Genomic DNA, 17,235 nt, shown 5'->3' with positions numbered 1-17,235 from the left:
GAATGGTCAACCAGACTAAATGGGCTGAATGAAGTCCTCCTCTTCCGATTTCTTAATAAAAATCCTGATTTAAATAAGAGAGCTATTTCAACTACTGGGAAGGAAATAAAGAAAAAAAAGCTATTTAAAAACCTGAAGGCAATTTAATATCTAAGAATGATCTTGAAATAAACATCTTCAACCATGTCCTGAAATAGACTCGCCAGCTCAGCACTGTCCCCATGACCTGTCCTACCTGCCTATCTTCTTTTCCACCTGTCCACTCCACCCTCCCCCCGACCTATCACCTTCATCCCCTCCCCCGTTCACCTATTGTACTCTATGCTACTTTCTCCCCATCCCCACCCTCCTCTCATTTATCTCTCCACTCTTCAGGCACTCTGCCTGTATTCCTGATTAAGGGCTTTTGCCTGAAGCGTTGATTTTACTGCTCCTCGGATGCTACCTGAACTGCTGTGCTTGCCCCTTGAAATAAACTTAACAAAATGAAAAATTCTTCCCTGTGTCTTCCAATCATGACAACAATGTACATGGAGATCATTCTTTAAGCCCCTCCCCTTGCTGACATGTTAAAATATCCACTCCCATCTGTGAACCTACTTTTTCACATTTCCCCCTATCTGCTTCTGCTGTCTGGGCCCACCTCCTTGAGAAACACCACCTGCTCTTAAATCTATCACTAAGTTGCTAACCATTCAAACCATTCTTTGAGCTGATAATAGATTACACTGTAAAGAGTGAACTATTCTCTTTTTGCTTCTCACATACTCTTGAATATTGCTATCAACATCTTTACCCTAAGGTGTCATCTCCACCTTTTTCCTTTGTTCCTTGCCAAATCCACAAACTTTATTGACAGTCACCGATGTCATCGTACAATGACTGCAGTCTTGGTACAATGTTCCTCCTCCTCTTGTTTCCAACCTTTTAAGGAAAGCCAGAGTGGTCTTGCCGTGTTGCAGGAATAGAGGCTGTAAGGGAGAGAGCTGACCGGTAAGTAGTAGATAAGGTCAACTAAATATTTGCAACTTTTATCACTTCTAGTTTGTAAGGTCTTTTTTGGGGTTTATAGTTTCTAAGAGTTACATTCTGTAGTAACGAAGAACAGGATCGAAAGGCCCTTGAGAAACTGATATTGAGCATCTTCTCAAATAGTTAATTTAAAGGGGTAAGTCATGGCAGGAGAGCTGAAAGTCATGGTATGCTCTTTCTGGTCCATGTGGGAAGCCAGAAATATTTCCAGTGTCGCCAGTTGCAGGTCCTGGAAGCCCAGGTTTCAGAGCTGGAGCAGCAACTGGATCACTGGAACATCCACAAAGCTGTAAGAATTATGGATAGTATGTATACAGCGGTGGTCACAATTCAAGGAAAGACTCCACAGGCAGAAAGGGAATGGGTGACCACCAGGTAGAGTAAGAGAATTAAACAGTCATTGCAAGAATTCCCTGTGGTCATTCCCCTGAAAAACCAATCTATCACTTTGGAAACTGTTGAGGGGAATGGTCTCTTGGGGAAAATAGCAACAACCAAATTGGCTGGCTCTGCTGCTCAATAGAGGAGCAACAAATATGGGAATGCAGTAGTCTTAGGGAATTCAATTTTAGGGGAACACATTGGTGGTAGTGCTGTGGCAACAGATGAGGCTCCAGGATGGTATGTTGCCTCTCTAGTGCTAGGGTCCAGTGATTACAGGACATTTTGAAGGAGGTTGGTGAACAGCCAGCAGCCATGGTACGCATTGGTACCAGTGATATAGGTAAAACAGGAGTGAGGTTAGAAAAGCACAATATAGGGAGTTAGGGAACAAGGTCGCATGAGATGGGAACATTAAAAAGGTAAGCCTTTAGGCTTTGTGGCTGACACATGAAGAGTTCAACAAAAAGTGAATGAATCAAGCACGCAAGGGGGATGCATGGAGGCTCACCGTGTCAGGATTCTGGCTCAATTCCAGCCTTGGGGTGCATTTGTCGATTCTGCACATTCTCCCCATGCCTATGTAGGTTTCTGCTGGGTGGTCAAGAGTCTTCCCACAGTTCAAACATGAGCAGCTTATGTGGATTGGCCATGATAAATTGTCTGTAGGAATGTGCAGGCTAGGCGGACTAGCCTTGGGAAATACAGGTTATACAGAGGTAGGGTAGGGGGCTGGGTTTGGGTGGGATGCTCTTTGCAGGGTTGATGCAGAGTTGATCGGCTGAATAGTGTCTTACAGCATTGTAGGGATTCAATTATTCTAAATAGATGTAAACAGGTATGAGTTGGGATTATGGAAATGCAGAGTGACCAGGGATGGAAACTGAACATTCAACATTAAGGAAGGACAAACAAAAAGGAAAAGGGGGTGGAGTTGCATTATTGGCTAAAGAAAATATAAATATTGAGGTATTCGCTCAGACAATGTAGAATTGAGATATGCTAAGGAGTTTTAAAAAAAATTAGTAGGGGTAGTATATAGAGAACCAAACTGTAGTGGTGATGTTGGGAATGGCACTAAATGGGAAATTGGATGCATAAGGTAAAAGAATGTTTGTAATTATGTGAGACTTTAATCTGCATATAGCTTGGGTGAATCAGATTAATCGTAATACGGTAGAGGAGGAATTCCTAGAGTGCATTTAGGATGCTTTTCTGGACCAATGTATCAAAAACAGTCCATCTCTGGTTATTATATGCAATGAGAAAGAAATAATTGGTAACATAGTTGTGAGTGACCCCTTGTGGATGAGCGGCCATAAAATGATAGAATTCTTCATCAAGATGGAGAATGAGGTCGTTGATTCTGAAACTAGGAACATGAATCTTAATACAGGAAACAACAATGGTATGAGGAATGAGTTGGCTGAAGTGTGTTTGAAAATAGGAACAGGAGTAGGCCATTTAGCCTCTCAAGCCTGCAATGCCATTCATTAAGATCATTGCTGATCTGTGGTCTAGTTCCATATGGCTGCCTTGGGCCCATATACCTTGATGTCCTTGCTTAATAAAAATTTGTCTATCTCAGATTTAAATCTAACAATTGAATTTGCATCAACTGTCATTTAAGGAAGACTGTTCTAAACCTCCAGTATTCTTTACATGCAGAACTGCTTCCTAACATCTTTCCTGTATGGCCTGGCCCTAATTCTTAGTCTGTATCTCTTGGTTCCACAACCAGTGGAAATAGTTTGTCTTTATCTACCCTGTCTTTCCCTCTTAATATCCTGAAGGTCTTGAGTAGATCATCCATTAATCTTTGAAATCTAGAGAATGAAGGCTTAATTTTTCTATTTTTATAACATAATTTAAAGTTTACTGAAAGGAATGACAGTAGTTGTAAATGGCAGCATTCAAACAGTGAATGAGTGAGCTTATATGGATTATTCCTGTCCAGTGAGCAAGTGCATAGGGAGCAATGGCCAAGCCATGGCTTAGGAGGGAAGTGTTAGATCCAAAAGAAAGGCATATAAATTGGCAGGATAGGCCTAAGGATTGGGAACAGTTTAGAAATCAGCAAAGAAGAACCAAGGAATTGATTGAGAAGGGGAAAATAGAGTATGAGAGTAAGCTTGTAGTGAATGAAAGAACTGACTGTAAAGCTGACAAATCCCCAGGTCCTGATAATCTATCAGACTACTTAAGCAAATGGCCCTAGAAATAGTGGATGTGGTGGTGCTAACCATCCAAGGTTCTTTAGAACAGTTCCTACAGATTGGAGGACAGCTAATGTAACCCCACTATTTAAATAAACAGAGAGAAAATGGAGAATTATCGACCAATGAGTCTGACATCAGTGGTGGAGAAAATGCTGGAGTCCATTATCAAGGATTTTCTAGCATGGCACTTCAAAAACAGTGGTAGAATCAGACACAGTCAGCATGGATTTACAAAAACAAAGAAGATTGATGAGAGCAGAGCAGTAGATGTCATCTATATAGACTTCAGTAAGGCATTCGACAAGGTTCCCCGTGGGAGACTGATTAGCAAGCTTAGGTCTCATGGAATACAGGAAGAACTAGCCATTTGGATACAGAACAGGCTCAAAGGTAGAAGATAGAGGGTAGTGGTGGAGGGTTGTTTTTCAGACTGGAGGCCTGTGACCAGTGGACTGCCAAAAGGATTGGTGCTGGGCCCTTTACTTTTTGTCATTTACATAAATGATTTGGATGCGAGCATAAGAGGTACAGTTAGTAAGTTTGCAGATGACACCAAAATTGGAGGTGTGGTGACAGCGAAGAGGGGTACCTCAGATTACAACAGCATCTTGACCAGATGGGCCAATGGGCTGAGAAGTGGCAGATGGAGTTTAATTCAGATAAATGTGAGGTGCTGCATTTTGGGAAAGCAAATCTTAGCAGGACTTATACACTTAATGGTAAGGCCCTAGGGAGTGTTGCTGAACAAAGAGACCTTGGAGTGCAGGTTTATAGCTCCTTGAAAGTGGAGTCGCAGTTAGATAGGATAGTGAAGGCAGCGTTTGGTATGCTTTCCTTTATTGGTCAGAGTATTGAGTACAGGAGTTCGGAGGTCATGTTACGGCTGGACAGGATATTGGTTAGGCCACTGTTGGAATATTCCCTGGGGTTGGGGAGTCCAGAACTAGAGGGCATAGGTTTAGGGTGAGAGGGGAAAGATATAAAAGAGACCTAAGGGGCAACATTTTCACGCAGAGGGTGGTACGTGTATAGAATGAGCTGCCAGAGGATGTGGTGGAGGCTGATACAATTGCAACATTTAAGAGGCATTTGGATGGGTATATGAATAGGAAGGGTTTGGAGGGATATGGTCCAGGTGCTGGCAGGTGGGACTAGATTGGGTTAGGATATCTGGTCAGCATGGACATGTTGGACCGAAGGGTCTGTTTTCATGCTGTACATCCCTATGACTCTAAAAGGGAAATCATGTTGACAAATCTACTGGAATTCTTCAAAGATATACCTAGTAGAGTTGATCAGAGGTGCTGGTTGATGATGTGGCTTATTTGGTCTTTCAGAAGGTTTTTTTGACAAACTTCAGCATAAGAGATTAGAGTGTAAAATGTAAAGTGTATATGATTCATACCAATGCATTGAGATGGATAAAAATTGGTTAGCAAACAGGAAGCAAAGAGTAGCAATAGATGGGTCTTTTTCTGAATAGCAGTGACAATTGGGGTACTGCACAGATCAGTACTAGGACCCCAGCTATTCACAATATATGTTAATAGTTTGGATGAGGGAACTGAATGGAACATCTCAAAGTTTGCATGTGCCATAAAGCAGGGTGGAAGTGAGAGTCATGAGGAGGATGCAGAAATATTGCAATGTGATTTGGACAGGCTGAGTGAGTGGGCAAATGCATGGCATGTGCAGTATAGGGTGGATGAATATGCAGCTATCCATTTTGTGAGCAAAAATAAGAAGACATTATTATCTGAATAATGTAAATTCAGAGGGGGAATGTTTAATGAGACCTGGATGTCCTCCTGTACCAATCGCTGAAAGTAAGCACATAAGTCCCGCAGTCAGTTAAGAAAGCAAATTGTATGCTGGCTCTTATAATGAGAGAATCTGAGTATAGGAACAAGGATGTATTGCTGCAATGATACAGGGCATTGCTGAGGCCACATCTGGAATATTGCCTCTCCTTACCTGAGGAAGAATGTTCTTGCTGGAGTGAATACAGTGAAGGTTTACTGGACTGATTCTTGTGAGGAGAGTTTGATTGTAATCACCTGAGTTTGGGGGAAATTTGCATAGAAGCTTATAAAGTCCGAATTGGACTTGACAGGTTAAAAACAGGAAGGATGTTCCCAATGGTGGGGGAGTCCTGAACTAGGGGGTCAAAGTTTAAGGATAAGGGGCCAACCTTTTAGCATTGGCATGAGAAATTTCTTCAGCCAGAGAATGGTGAGCTTTTGGGATTCGCCACCACAGAAAGTGGCTGAGGCCAAAACGCTATGTACTTTCAAGAAGGAGGCAGATACAGCTCTTGCAGCTCCAGGGAGAAGGGGGGAGGGCAGGATTAGGGTATTGCACTCAATGAGCAGCCATGATCATAATGAATGATGGAGCAGGTTCAAAGGGTTGAATAGCCTTGTCCTGTACCTAACTTCAATGTTTCTATAATGCAATTGATCTCCAGCTGATTGAGACTGCCCTGAATGGTTCAAGTCTTAGCTATTCAATTCTGGCATAAGAATATCGACAATGAGCTATTTCCTGCTCTGACACTGTTGTTCCCAGAACCTCATTGGTTTTTCCTCAATGGTTCCTCTCTCTGCCCATTCTTTGAAACAAGAGATTGCTAATTAAAGGATTTGATTATCAATTCAGTGGATGCTTGAGTGCTGTGAAAATGACACAAGTTTTCTTCTAATGTTTATAAAAAGGAATATTATTTATTGTAGTTAACACCTGATTAATAAATATAATAATTGCTCTAACTCATACCAGTATTCAACAGTTCCAAAACACAGAAGAAAGTCACAAATACAGAATAATTTAAGCATCCCTAAAGAACATGAATCATAAACAGATCCTGAAAGTTGATGACTCGGACAATTTCATGCTGGTTTCTTCGAGATTCTGACTTGAGACAATTTAAAATGTCAGTAACTTTATGCTTCAGCAACTGCTTGGTTTATATTGAAGGCACTGCCTGGTGTTTGTGCAGTAAGGTTAGAATCAACTAGGAAAAAGTGAGGATTGCAGATGCTGGAGATCAGAGTCGAGAGTGTGGTGCTGGAAAAGCACAGCACGTCAGGCATCATCTGAGGAGCAGGAGAAACGATGTTTCGGCCAAGAGCCCTTCATCAAGTGTTCGTGCAGGCAAGGTAAAAGAATTGTTGGAGAGAAACAAGGAATATGCCCTCTCCTCACTCAGGCACCTGCACATTCTTTCTGCCTCTGGCTCTGGAAAAGCAGATTTATAACACAACATATAAGCTTGCTGTCTCATTACCTTGCTTCACAAACTGGCCACTTGCTAAACATAGTCTTCATGAACTCATTCTGGATTTATTGTTTGTAAAGGAAGTAGATAAAAATAATTGATCATCCACTTCTCAGTTGGTGTCCATTGCCTAATATGAATGAGTACAACATGTTGGTCTCTGTCCACCTTAATAATCAGGTTGTGTCTGAATACCTTTGGAAAGACATCTCCCTCTAGGATACTATAAGCACATGATAGACTCAGTCATCACTCTCATAAGGTGCACAAATAGACAAGGTAAAAACAATGACTGCAGATGCTGGAAACCAGATTCTGGATCAGTGGTGCTGGAAGAGCACAGCAATTCAGGCAGCATCCGAGGACAGGCAAAATCGACGTTTCGGGCAAAAGCCCTTCATCAGGAATAAAGGCAGAGAGCCTGAAGCGTGGAGAGGTAAGCTAGAGGAGGGTGGGGGTGGGTATAGAGTAGCATAGAGTACAATAGGTCAGTGGGGAAGGAGATGAAGGTGATAGGTCAGGGAGGAGAGGGTGGAGTGGATAGGTGGAAAAGGAGCTGGGCAGGTCGGACAAGTCCGGACAAGTCAGGGGATCGTGTTGCTGGAGGTTAGAAACTAGGATGAGGTGGGGGAAGGGGAAATGAGGAAACTGTTGAAATCCACATTGATGCCCTGGGGTTGAAGTGTTCCGAGGCGGAAGATGAGGCGTTCTTCTTCCATGCGTCTGGTGGTGAGGGAGCGGCGGTGGAGGAGGCCCAGCATCTCCATATCCTTGGCAGAGTGGGAGGGGGAGTTGAAATGTTGGGCCACGGGGCGGTTTGGTTGATTGGTGCGGGTGTCTCGGAGATGTTCCCTTAAGCACTCTGCTAGGAGGCGCCCAGTCTCCCCAATGTAGAGGAGACCGCATCGGGAGCAACGGATACAATAAATGATATTAGTGGATGTGCAGGTAAAACTTTGATGTACAATAAATGATATTAGTGGATGTGCAGGTTACAATAAATGATATTAGTGGAAGTGCAGGTTACAACAAATAGACAATCCAGGCCCTAGCTCCCCACTTGTCCTTATTGCTATCCTCAATGTCCTTGACATTTATCTGTAGTGTTTTGACACAATCTGCAACTTCTACGTGTGCGTGGTTCCCTAACAGATGAGGTTACCTCCAGTCTGTCCATTTGCTGGTTGAAGATGCTTCATAGGTTTCATTTCAGATAACCTTCTCCAGTCCCATTGAAACAATAACACCAGAACAGACAGCTTAGATGGATAATGCCAATTGAATGTGTGCAAGGTAGGGAATAAACAAAAAACTCCAGTCAGAGGATAGAAATGGTGATATAGAGGGTAGGGAGAAGGTTTAAACAAAAGGTTGAGAATTTAAATGTGAGGAGCTTGGGAAAATTGAACCATTGCAGGTCTATGAACACAAGGGTACAAGGGATGAGTTTGCAGAGGGTGAAAAATAAGATCCTATATAGCAAGGAAATGACCATGTGCGAATGTAGAAGACATGGTAAAGATTTCAGCTGCAGATGGTATAAGGTAGGTTCATAGAAGAATAATTTACAGGGTTTGTTTTAGACAGTTTCTGTAAAGACAATGTATGCACCTAAAGATCAGTTTGGCATCAAATGGAATACTGAGGCAGTGATTTTGTCAGAGATTGTGGTTAGGGAGTGTGATGAGATTAGTGCTAAGTGTTCAGAGTTTGTGGTGGATGATGTACTATGAAAGGTAGATGGAAGGGACACAAGTTAATAATTAAGCTCTCTCAAGTCTAACATTTTTCTCTTTTTCCACTCCTTTTCATTTCTATTGTATATTATTTTTGTTTACTTACTTTTTTTGGTTTATATTTATCAATTTTTAGCCTCAATTCTCCCTCCGGTCTTCACTTCGCATTCTGGGACTTTGATTAAAAAAAAACTAAGTGTTGCATCAGTTCTGGAGCATGCCTAATGCAGCCCTTGCTGTTTAAAGTTTGTTGCCCTCCACCTACAGGTTCTCTTTCATTTAGGAGCTCAATTGCTTTGGTTCAGTTGCAGTTTAAATCTGCTGTTCATTTTTTGAACAAAAGAAAAGAAGCATAGAAATGGCGTCACTCAAGGTAAGAATGAGAAATAAATCTATATTCGACATACATGTATTTTATTCATTACAGAAATAAAATTTCATAAGCATTATCCTTTACAGTTTTTTGTTCATCAATATTGAAATAATTATTGATATATTTTTTGGTTCCACTTTACTAAAAGGTAAAACCAAATTCATGATATATATTCTGCTTTCTATTCTCTCCCAATTAATTGTATTTCTAACTTTCTTTGGCCAGTTTGATTAACTATAAAAGTACTATCCTTCTAAACACTGTCAGCATTCGATCGATCTATTTAGTCAATATTTACTTATGTGAGCTATTATCAATTGTTATTATCTTATTGTTGAAATTCTACTACATTTTTATTGTTCTCTTTTAAATACATACTTTTCTCTAATCTGTCTGTCACAGTATACATTGTTTCCATTAGCGAAAAGTTGCTCATTTTTGGGAAGAAATACATAGCAGTGTGTTTTTGGTTAAGGATCAGCAGACTGTGACTGTCGACTGCACAACTTGCAGACTTTGATCACAAACATATTTTGAAATTTAGGTGTTGCAGGAACAAGAGCCAATAAGCGGAAGATTGAATGTAGCTGCCTACTGACAGAAGGTCACAGATGTAATGGGGTTATTATCCTACGTCTTATTATTATGGGATATATTGAGGCCTACTTAAGCAGTAGTGCTGCCTGTTTAAAACTTCATACTTTTAAACACGCCATTTTCAATTATATAAATATTTCTGTCTTAATCAAATCTTAATTTCCATATAAATATTTAGCAAAGGAGTATAATTTACCAAAAGAATTGAAGAGGCGAATAACTAATGGCAGCATGCTGTATGTACAATATTCCTACTTCCACGTGTAATCGGGGATCCTTCCAGAAAAGATGGGTAGTATCTAAATTATATAATTAACAACAAACTTCCAAGGATTAAACACTGTCAAAGGATTAAACAGATTGTAGAAGATAGCCACTGAGCTGATATTTACTCAAAACCTGAGAGATTCTTATGAACTGGAGACATGGAATAATCAAATTATGGAGATTATAGGAAGAGCGAGTTTTGTAAGGAGGTATTTACATAAATACCAGAAACATTAGAAATGCTGGAACTGGGGGCTGTTGTATAAGTTCGTGAAACATGGCTAATTTCAGAGGATGAAACATTCATGAGTGGAAGAACTTTTAGGAAAAAGAAAGTAGATTAAATGTATGTAGTCCTATATGTCAGGGATACCTGGCTAGGAGATATAACTGATCTTGTGGGAGGTAGAAACTTACAGAATAAACCAGAATAAAACCAAGAACTGCAGATGTTGAAGAACTGAAACAAAAACAGAAACTGCTGGAGAAACTCAGCAGATCTGGCAGCATCTGTCCAGAGAAAGCAATGTTCGTGTTTCAAGTCCAGTGACCCTTCTTCAGAATGAATCATACTGTTGGGTGACTATCTTGTGCATTTGCTTAGTGGTTATGTTATGGGCTAACAAACCTGAGGTTAAGGGCAATGTTAAAAAGAACTTAATTCAAATCTCACTACAGCAGATCCAAATTTTGATTTGAGTTTAAAACTATCATCTGGAAATAAAACCTTATGTTTGCAAAAATAAATACACTGAGAAAAATCAAGTGATATAGACATCTTGCATGTGCTTCATGACTGAATACAGTGAAAAAGCTACAGGATCTGGCATTTCTTAATAACCCGATCAATGTAAATGAAACACATCATAGCAATACTTCAATGGAAGATAAATGGAACACTGTTAAGAGTACAAGGACATGGATGAAAGTTAAAATCAACAGTCTCAATTTAATAAAATATTGACCTAAGTAGATTAGCAAAGGTGAGACAGAAAATATGGTTTTTCTGAATCTGGCAGTGACAAACAGGGAAGGACTCAATATGATGAATAATAGAGTCAGAGACACTTCAAAAGGATGATCAGCGAGGATAGGAAAACCTGGGAATGGGAATCATAGCTGAGGCTAAGAATAACAGTAGAAATTCTTTCAGACTATAATTATGGACAAGCAGTCAGGGAAGAAGTGAAAACTGTACATGATGCAAATGAGCTTGTACCTCACAGGAATAATCACAATCAATGATTTTATTGTAAATTAGATAGAAACAGGTTGAATGGCCTCAAAACAAATAGATCACAAAGGTGTATGATAGTATGCAGTATAAAAAGAGAATAGGAAGGAGACTTGTAATATAATAACAATCATATGGACATGAAAAGGCAGCAGTATTTTTGAAACAGGCCAATACGGTATCTATATCAAAAAAAAGAATAGGCAAAAAAGACCCAGTGTTCTTACTTTAATTCTTTGCTATTGGGACTTTGCAATGTTCAAACTGCTGGTGCCATACTTAAAGCTTAGCTGCTTGCTATTTTAGAGGTTGAAAGTTCAGATTGGCCCAGTCTGGTGCTCAATCATTACTACCAAATACATGGGTCAGGGCAAAAGAAACCTCACCCCTCTTCCTGGAATTGATTACCAGGAAGAAACTGTGAATGATAGCTTATTTAATTACAGCCATTGTGAATTGAAGGGTGAGGTAATGCCTGAGCATTTTTTAACAGGTCCTTGTGGACTGTTATGCCCAATAACTTAATCTCCCAAAGGCTTTGGATATGTTTCCACAAAGTCTATCAACTAAATTTATCTTTGTGAGTCTAATCTAGAAAAAGTACCCACTAAGGTGCCAGCCTCTGTGCACTGGAGGGTGCAGGAGAAAGCCTTGATGATGCACCCTGTCAGGGTTCCTCTCCACAGAGATGGAGGTGAACCTGAGAGTCTGGGTTTCTTACTGGCCAATATTTGTTGAGTGTCACAACTGTCGGCTAAGAGGAAGGAATTGTTGAAGATGCAGAAAGGCTTCTGCAGATTAAGAATGAGTTGATGCTGACGGGAATTGGAGAGCAGCACAGTTGGGTACAATGAGACTTACAGGGTGGGTTGGCAATTGATGTCTCTCTATTCCCACATATGCAGTCATGCTCTTCGCTGCCTGGATTATTTCCTCCTCCTGATGTCCAGCATTCCCTGTCAGTCTTGGATCTCTCAGTCTGGCTGTGGGTCAATTTTTCCTGCCTTGGGGAAAACTGAGAGAATGAAAAGGTGGAAGTGGATGAAAAAGCAATTATTGGAGATGTGGGAGCAGGGCAGGTGACAAGAGGTTCCTGATGAACAAGTAGGAAGTGCAGAAGGCAGGAAGGGTTTGTAGTTTGGGAGGATGAGGTGGATAATAGAAACAGTCTGCATGCAATTCTGAGATTTGTAGTCCATGAGCCTTGGTCAGACATGTGCATAGTGGCAGGGTAAGAGTGTGCGCAGGTCCTATGGGTATGAGCTAGCAGAAAGAAGATGGTGGCATTTACCCCTGTGGAGCACTGGCTCAAAAAAGACCATCTTCCTTTTTTTCCACCATCCCGTCCGCCAGCATCTCCTGATCCCTGTTTGTGAAGAAGAGGGGTGAGGTTTCCTTTGCCCTGACCCATGTATTTGGTAGTAATGATTGAGCACCAGACTGGGCCAGTCTGAACTTTCAACCTCTAAAATAGCAAGCAGCTAAGCTTTAAGTATGGCACCAGCAGTTTGAACATTGTAAAGTCCCAATGGCAACTACATCTGCACTCCTTCTGTGCAAAGCCAGCAGAAAAGCCCAGGAGCCCTATTCCACTGTATAATTGATAACGTGAAGAGCCAAGTCAGAAAAACAGATAAGTCACTATGAAACACTAGCAGGCCAGACTGTCACTTGACAAAACTCTGTCTTAGCTTAATTCTAGTCCTTTGAATAGTTCGGAGTAGTTTTCATAGTAATCTTATGTTACAGTGTCATAGAGATTTTTCAGCCCATTGTCGTAAACATCGATCTAATCCCATATTCCAGCACTTTGTATGCTGTGGCATTTCAAGTGTTCATCTAAATAATTCTTAAATGTCTTGAGGGTTCTTACCTCTACCACCCCTTTAGGCTGTAAGTTCCAAACACCCAGATATTTCTGGGTGAAATTATTTCTACAAATCTCCTCTAACCCTCCTGTTTATCTTAAACTCATACCCCCTGGTTGTAGACCCCTTACTAAGAGGCAAAGTTTTTCCCTATCTACCCTGTTTTTTTGCCCCTTATAGTTTTGTATACTTCAATCAAATTCCCCCCTTAGCCTTCACTGCTCTAGGGAAAACAACTCCACCCATTCTAGTCTCCCTTTGTAGCTGAGTTCTTCCAGCCGAGGGAACATCCTGCTCAATTGAGCGTTCACAGTTATTCATAAGAATGTGAAAAAACACTTTAAACAGCCTAAGCTGTATACATTGAACTAGTTCCCAAAAACAGGCCATTTAATCCAGCTGGGTGACGCAGATATTTATATTCCACACATGCCTCATCCGACCCAACACCACCAGCATAACTGTCTCTTCCTTTCTCCTTTGTGTGTTGATGTAGCCTCATCTTAAATGCAGTCCCACATTTTAAAGATTGTCTGGGCCAAGCTATTTCTTCTGAATGCCTTATTGGATTTATTAATGACTATCGCATACTCTTGGTTTTTAAAGTTGGACTCATCCCAACTCCAGAATTGGAAACACCTTCTCTACATTTGCCCTAAAAAATACAATCAATAATTTTAAAGTTATTCAGACCTTCTGCCTTAATTTTTTTCGAGAATAGAATCACCTATTCAATTGTCCTTGATTAGTAAATACTTTCAATAGACAATAAGTGCAGGAGTAGGCCATTCTGCCCTTCGAGCCTGCACCACCATTCATTATGATCATGGCTGATCATTCTTAATCAGTATCCTGTTCCTGCCTTATCTCCATAACCCTTGATTCCACTATCTTTGAGAGCTCTATCCAACTCTTTCTTAAATGAATCCAGAGACTGGGCCTCCACTGCCTTCTGGGGCAGAGTATTCCACACACCCACCACTCTCTGGGTGAAGAAGTTTCTCCTCATCTCTGTCCTAAATGGCCTACCCCTTTCACTTCTGATATCATTATTGTACATCTTTTATTTGGTAGAAAAGGAGAGGAGGTCCATACTTTGAGCTTATCCTTACTCAGGAATGACAAGGAGCAGCGCTTTGAAAGCTTGTGATTTCAAATAAACCTGTTGGACTATAACCTGGTAACGTGTGACTTCTGACTCAGGCAGGATAATAATCAGAATCTGTGGAAAAATACTTTTGAATTGCCATTGACATAAGCCTGTATTTCCAGATAAATATACACACCTTCCAAAAATAAATATTAAGCACATTATGAAATATTAAAATGTACTTTAAGTAATGTAACTGTTAAGTCAGGTGTTTGCACAAAAAATATCCAACAACAAATAAATATATTTTCTAATCAGAAATACAACTTGGTGCAAGTTAACTATTTTCATCAGTTGTGTACAAAAGTACTGAAATAACACATTAATTACTCACTGTCTATTCTTTTCCAGTATATGGCAGGATTTGGCAATGAATTTTCTTCAGAGGATCCAAGCTGCCCAGGGTCCTTACCAAAGGGTCAGGTAGTGTACAACTCTCCCATTTGTTTTGTGCGTGTGGTAAGTTTAATGGGAGCAGGTGTAGCTCACAGGCCTGCTGATTCACTGGCATTTTTCACTCAGTTCTGACAGTTATCTGCACAGCCAGTCCAATGATTCAAGCCCTACCTGCAGGCTTAATCTTATTAAAAATAACACTTCAGTGCATTTTGCAAGACCCTGCTGAGGCACCAACCCATCTTTCAGTGGTCGAAATGATCTCATAGTGCTACAAGTATACATGTTTGAAACATGACTTTTTATTTGAGCTGTCCACAGAATGACCCACAACATGTATCATTTTCTGTTTTTATTTCAGATTTTTAACATTTGAATGTTTTTTATTTTTATTTTCACTGCCATACTCTTCGGAATGAAAGTGATAATGCTGTTGCTGCAGTGATGATGATTAATGTTGTTACCTTGTAAGAATGCTATGTCGTTGTTCTCTTTTGTCTCCTTATTATGGTGTATCACTGGTCCATATTAATCATAGAATTCTATAAATGATGACCATAAATGCTTTCTTTAACTTCAGAATGTTTTTTTTCCAAGATTCCTTCCCATTCACTAGATCTGCAAATAATAAGAACTAGGAACAATTCAGGCAATACACAATATTTTGTACACTTGAATCTCCAATAGGGAACTTCATTTTGTAAACTGAGTAGATGCTTCTCATGTTTTTCCAATAAAATCAAACTCAGAAAATAATCAGAAATCAATTTGAAAAAAATTATTGTGCACATTGGATGATAAAGGCAAGTTAATACTAGCTTCGAGATATTGAAGAAGTGTTTCAACAGATGTTCCATCAAACCTAAGATCCCCTTTGCAATAACTGACCTGCTGGGCCAGGGAAAATGCTGTCATCATTATCTCTATTCCTCAGGAAAGTGAGAAAAGCTGCAAACCAAATGGCTAATGTCAAACATATTTTACGCCTACCATCACTGATTAACATAGCCTTTTTAAATACGTGATAGTCTTCAGAAATCAGGTAATGTCAAAGTAAAAAAGGGTGGATATCTGAAATGAAAGGAAACACAAAAAAAAAATGCTTGAAATATTCAGCAGGCCTAAATATGCAGTGTTTATTGAGAAAGCAGTGGAGTTAAGGGTCTGGGTATTCCCAGGGCTGTACAGGTGGATTTGGAGGTGGGGTGCAAGGTCATTTGGAAAAATGAGCACTAGATCAGCTGCCCAATACTTCCATGTCTCTAAGTATTTTTCCCAGTGGTACACCAGCAGGTCCAACAGCTTGGAAGCAGCAGGAAGCCAATCAAGGATGTTATCTTCAAGCTTATCTTCACTTCGCCAGGCAGCAAGAGATTTTCCTGACAGCACATGAGCTGTGTCAAGATCCGAAAATGGACCGGAACCAATTTCAAGAGTGTTTTTAGGGTTTAAATTTATTTTCTGGCATTAATTCACAAAAGGAGATTGATTCCCAGAGCCACCCTGGCTACTACTTCAAGGAGACTTGAGTCTTTGCACCCAATCCAGCCTATCCCCAACCCACAATGTCTCTCTCATCTGACTCTATCCCTATCTTCCCATGTGCCATTCCTGGAAGGACTTGCCGCTCACCAGGTATCGACTGAAAGACCATTGCACCATCTTTAAAAGGCTGCTACACACCAGAATTAGCAGTGGCATTCCAAAGCTGCCCTGCTTAGTGATGAACAATCATTCAGAAGATATCAGAGAAGAGGGAAAAGGAGATACAGTACTTCAACAGTGACCTAGAGGTCCTGGTGGACAGAATGTTGTGAATGAGGAACATTCTTTTCCAGAAGGAATGGCAGAGGAGGCCACACCACTACAAGCTGGCATCCAGGTTCAAGGATGCCACCTAGGTCTATGTGGCTGCCTCAATCTGGAGGAATGGCAAGCAATGCCACAAACAAGTCAATGAGCATTCCACTCTGTCAGGGTAAGTGCCACACTCTTCTTTCTCTGCTACCTTATACTCACTCTACCACAGTTACTGTACCCATCTTCCACTAAGGCCCATGCTCTGGCAATGTCACTATTGCCTGCATCAGCAGCTCTCACTCATTGTCATGCACCTCCCATACCAATAACCTCCACATAACCTCAGTACTGCTGACTCACTGCTACAGAACACTTCACTACCTTCTGAGCACCAGCACTATCATTAGTAGCCAAGATATCTCACAATATCAGATGGACAGGTGCCAACATTATGCTTCTCACCCACAAGAGACACCAGAATCTCTTGTGAGGTTGCCGAGTGATCCATGCTCTGCCAACCGAGTAAGTACCATTCTTCATTCCACTGTAATTCTCACAGTAACCCAGTTGTCAGTGTCATTCAGTGCACTTATCTTCTAAACAATGACCATCATGCCTTCTCTCTCTTTTTGTATCATGCAGGGACCAGCAGGATGTCCATGGTCCTCGGGGTGAAACAGGCTGCTCCACCAGAGGCTACCTCCACAACCTCAGAGAATGAGTGTATGGCAGCATCAGCAAGCCTGCTTCCTGCACCCCCACCAGCTGAGATAGTGACCCCTCGGTGCAAATGTCAGACTTGGAAAAATTGGGAGCACAATTTGTTGAACATCTCACTCTGACATCTCTGCATAAGACAAGGAAAAAATCCCCCAGGCACTTGGAGGTCTGTCGGAAACTAGACT

The 17,235-nt window shown here is 40.9% G+C and overlaps 1 protein-coding gene across 1 annotated transcript in view; it reads left to right on the top strand.

Moving 5' to 3' along the window:
• Positions 1–8,881: 8,881 nt before the first annotated feature.
• Positions 8,882–17,235, top strand: part of hgd (homogentisate 1,2-dioxygenase) — a 37,232-nt gene continuing 28,878 nt past the window's right edge. Inside the window, exons 1-2 of the mRNA XM_043700982.1 lie at positions 8,882–9,018; positions 14,486–14,557. Of these exons, the coding sequence (XP_043556917.1) occupies positions 9,004–9,018; positions 14,486–14,557 (87 nt within the window). The 5' untranslated portion in view covers positions 8,882–9,003. The remainder of the gene's footprint in view (positions 9,019–14,485; positions 14,558–17,235) is intronic.

Source organism: Chiloscyllium plagiosum, chromosome 12, assembly GCF_004010195.1.
Source record: "Chiloscyllium plagiosum isolate BGI_BamShark_2017 chromosome 12, ASM401019v2, whole genome shotgun sequence".
Lineage (NCBI taxonomy): Eukaryota > Metazoa > Chordata > Chondrichthyes > Orectolobiformes > Hemiscylliidae > Chiloscyllium > Chiloscyllium plagiosum.
The sequence above is the reverse complement of the archived record's forward strand: the minus strand, read 5'-3'. Positions and strand labels throughout refer to the sequence as shown.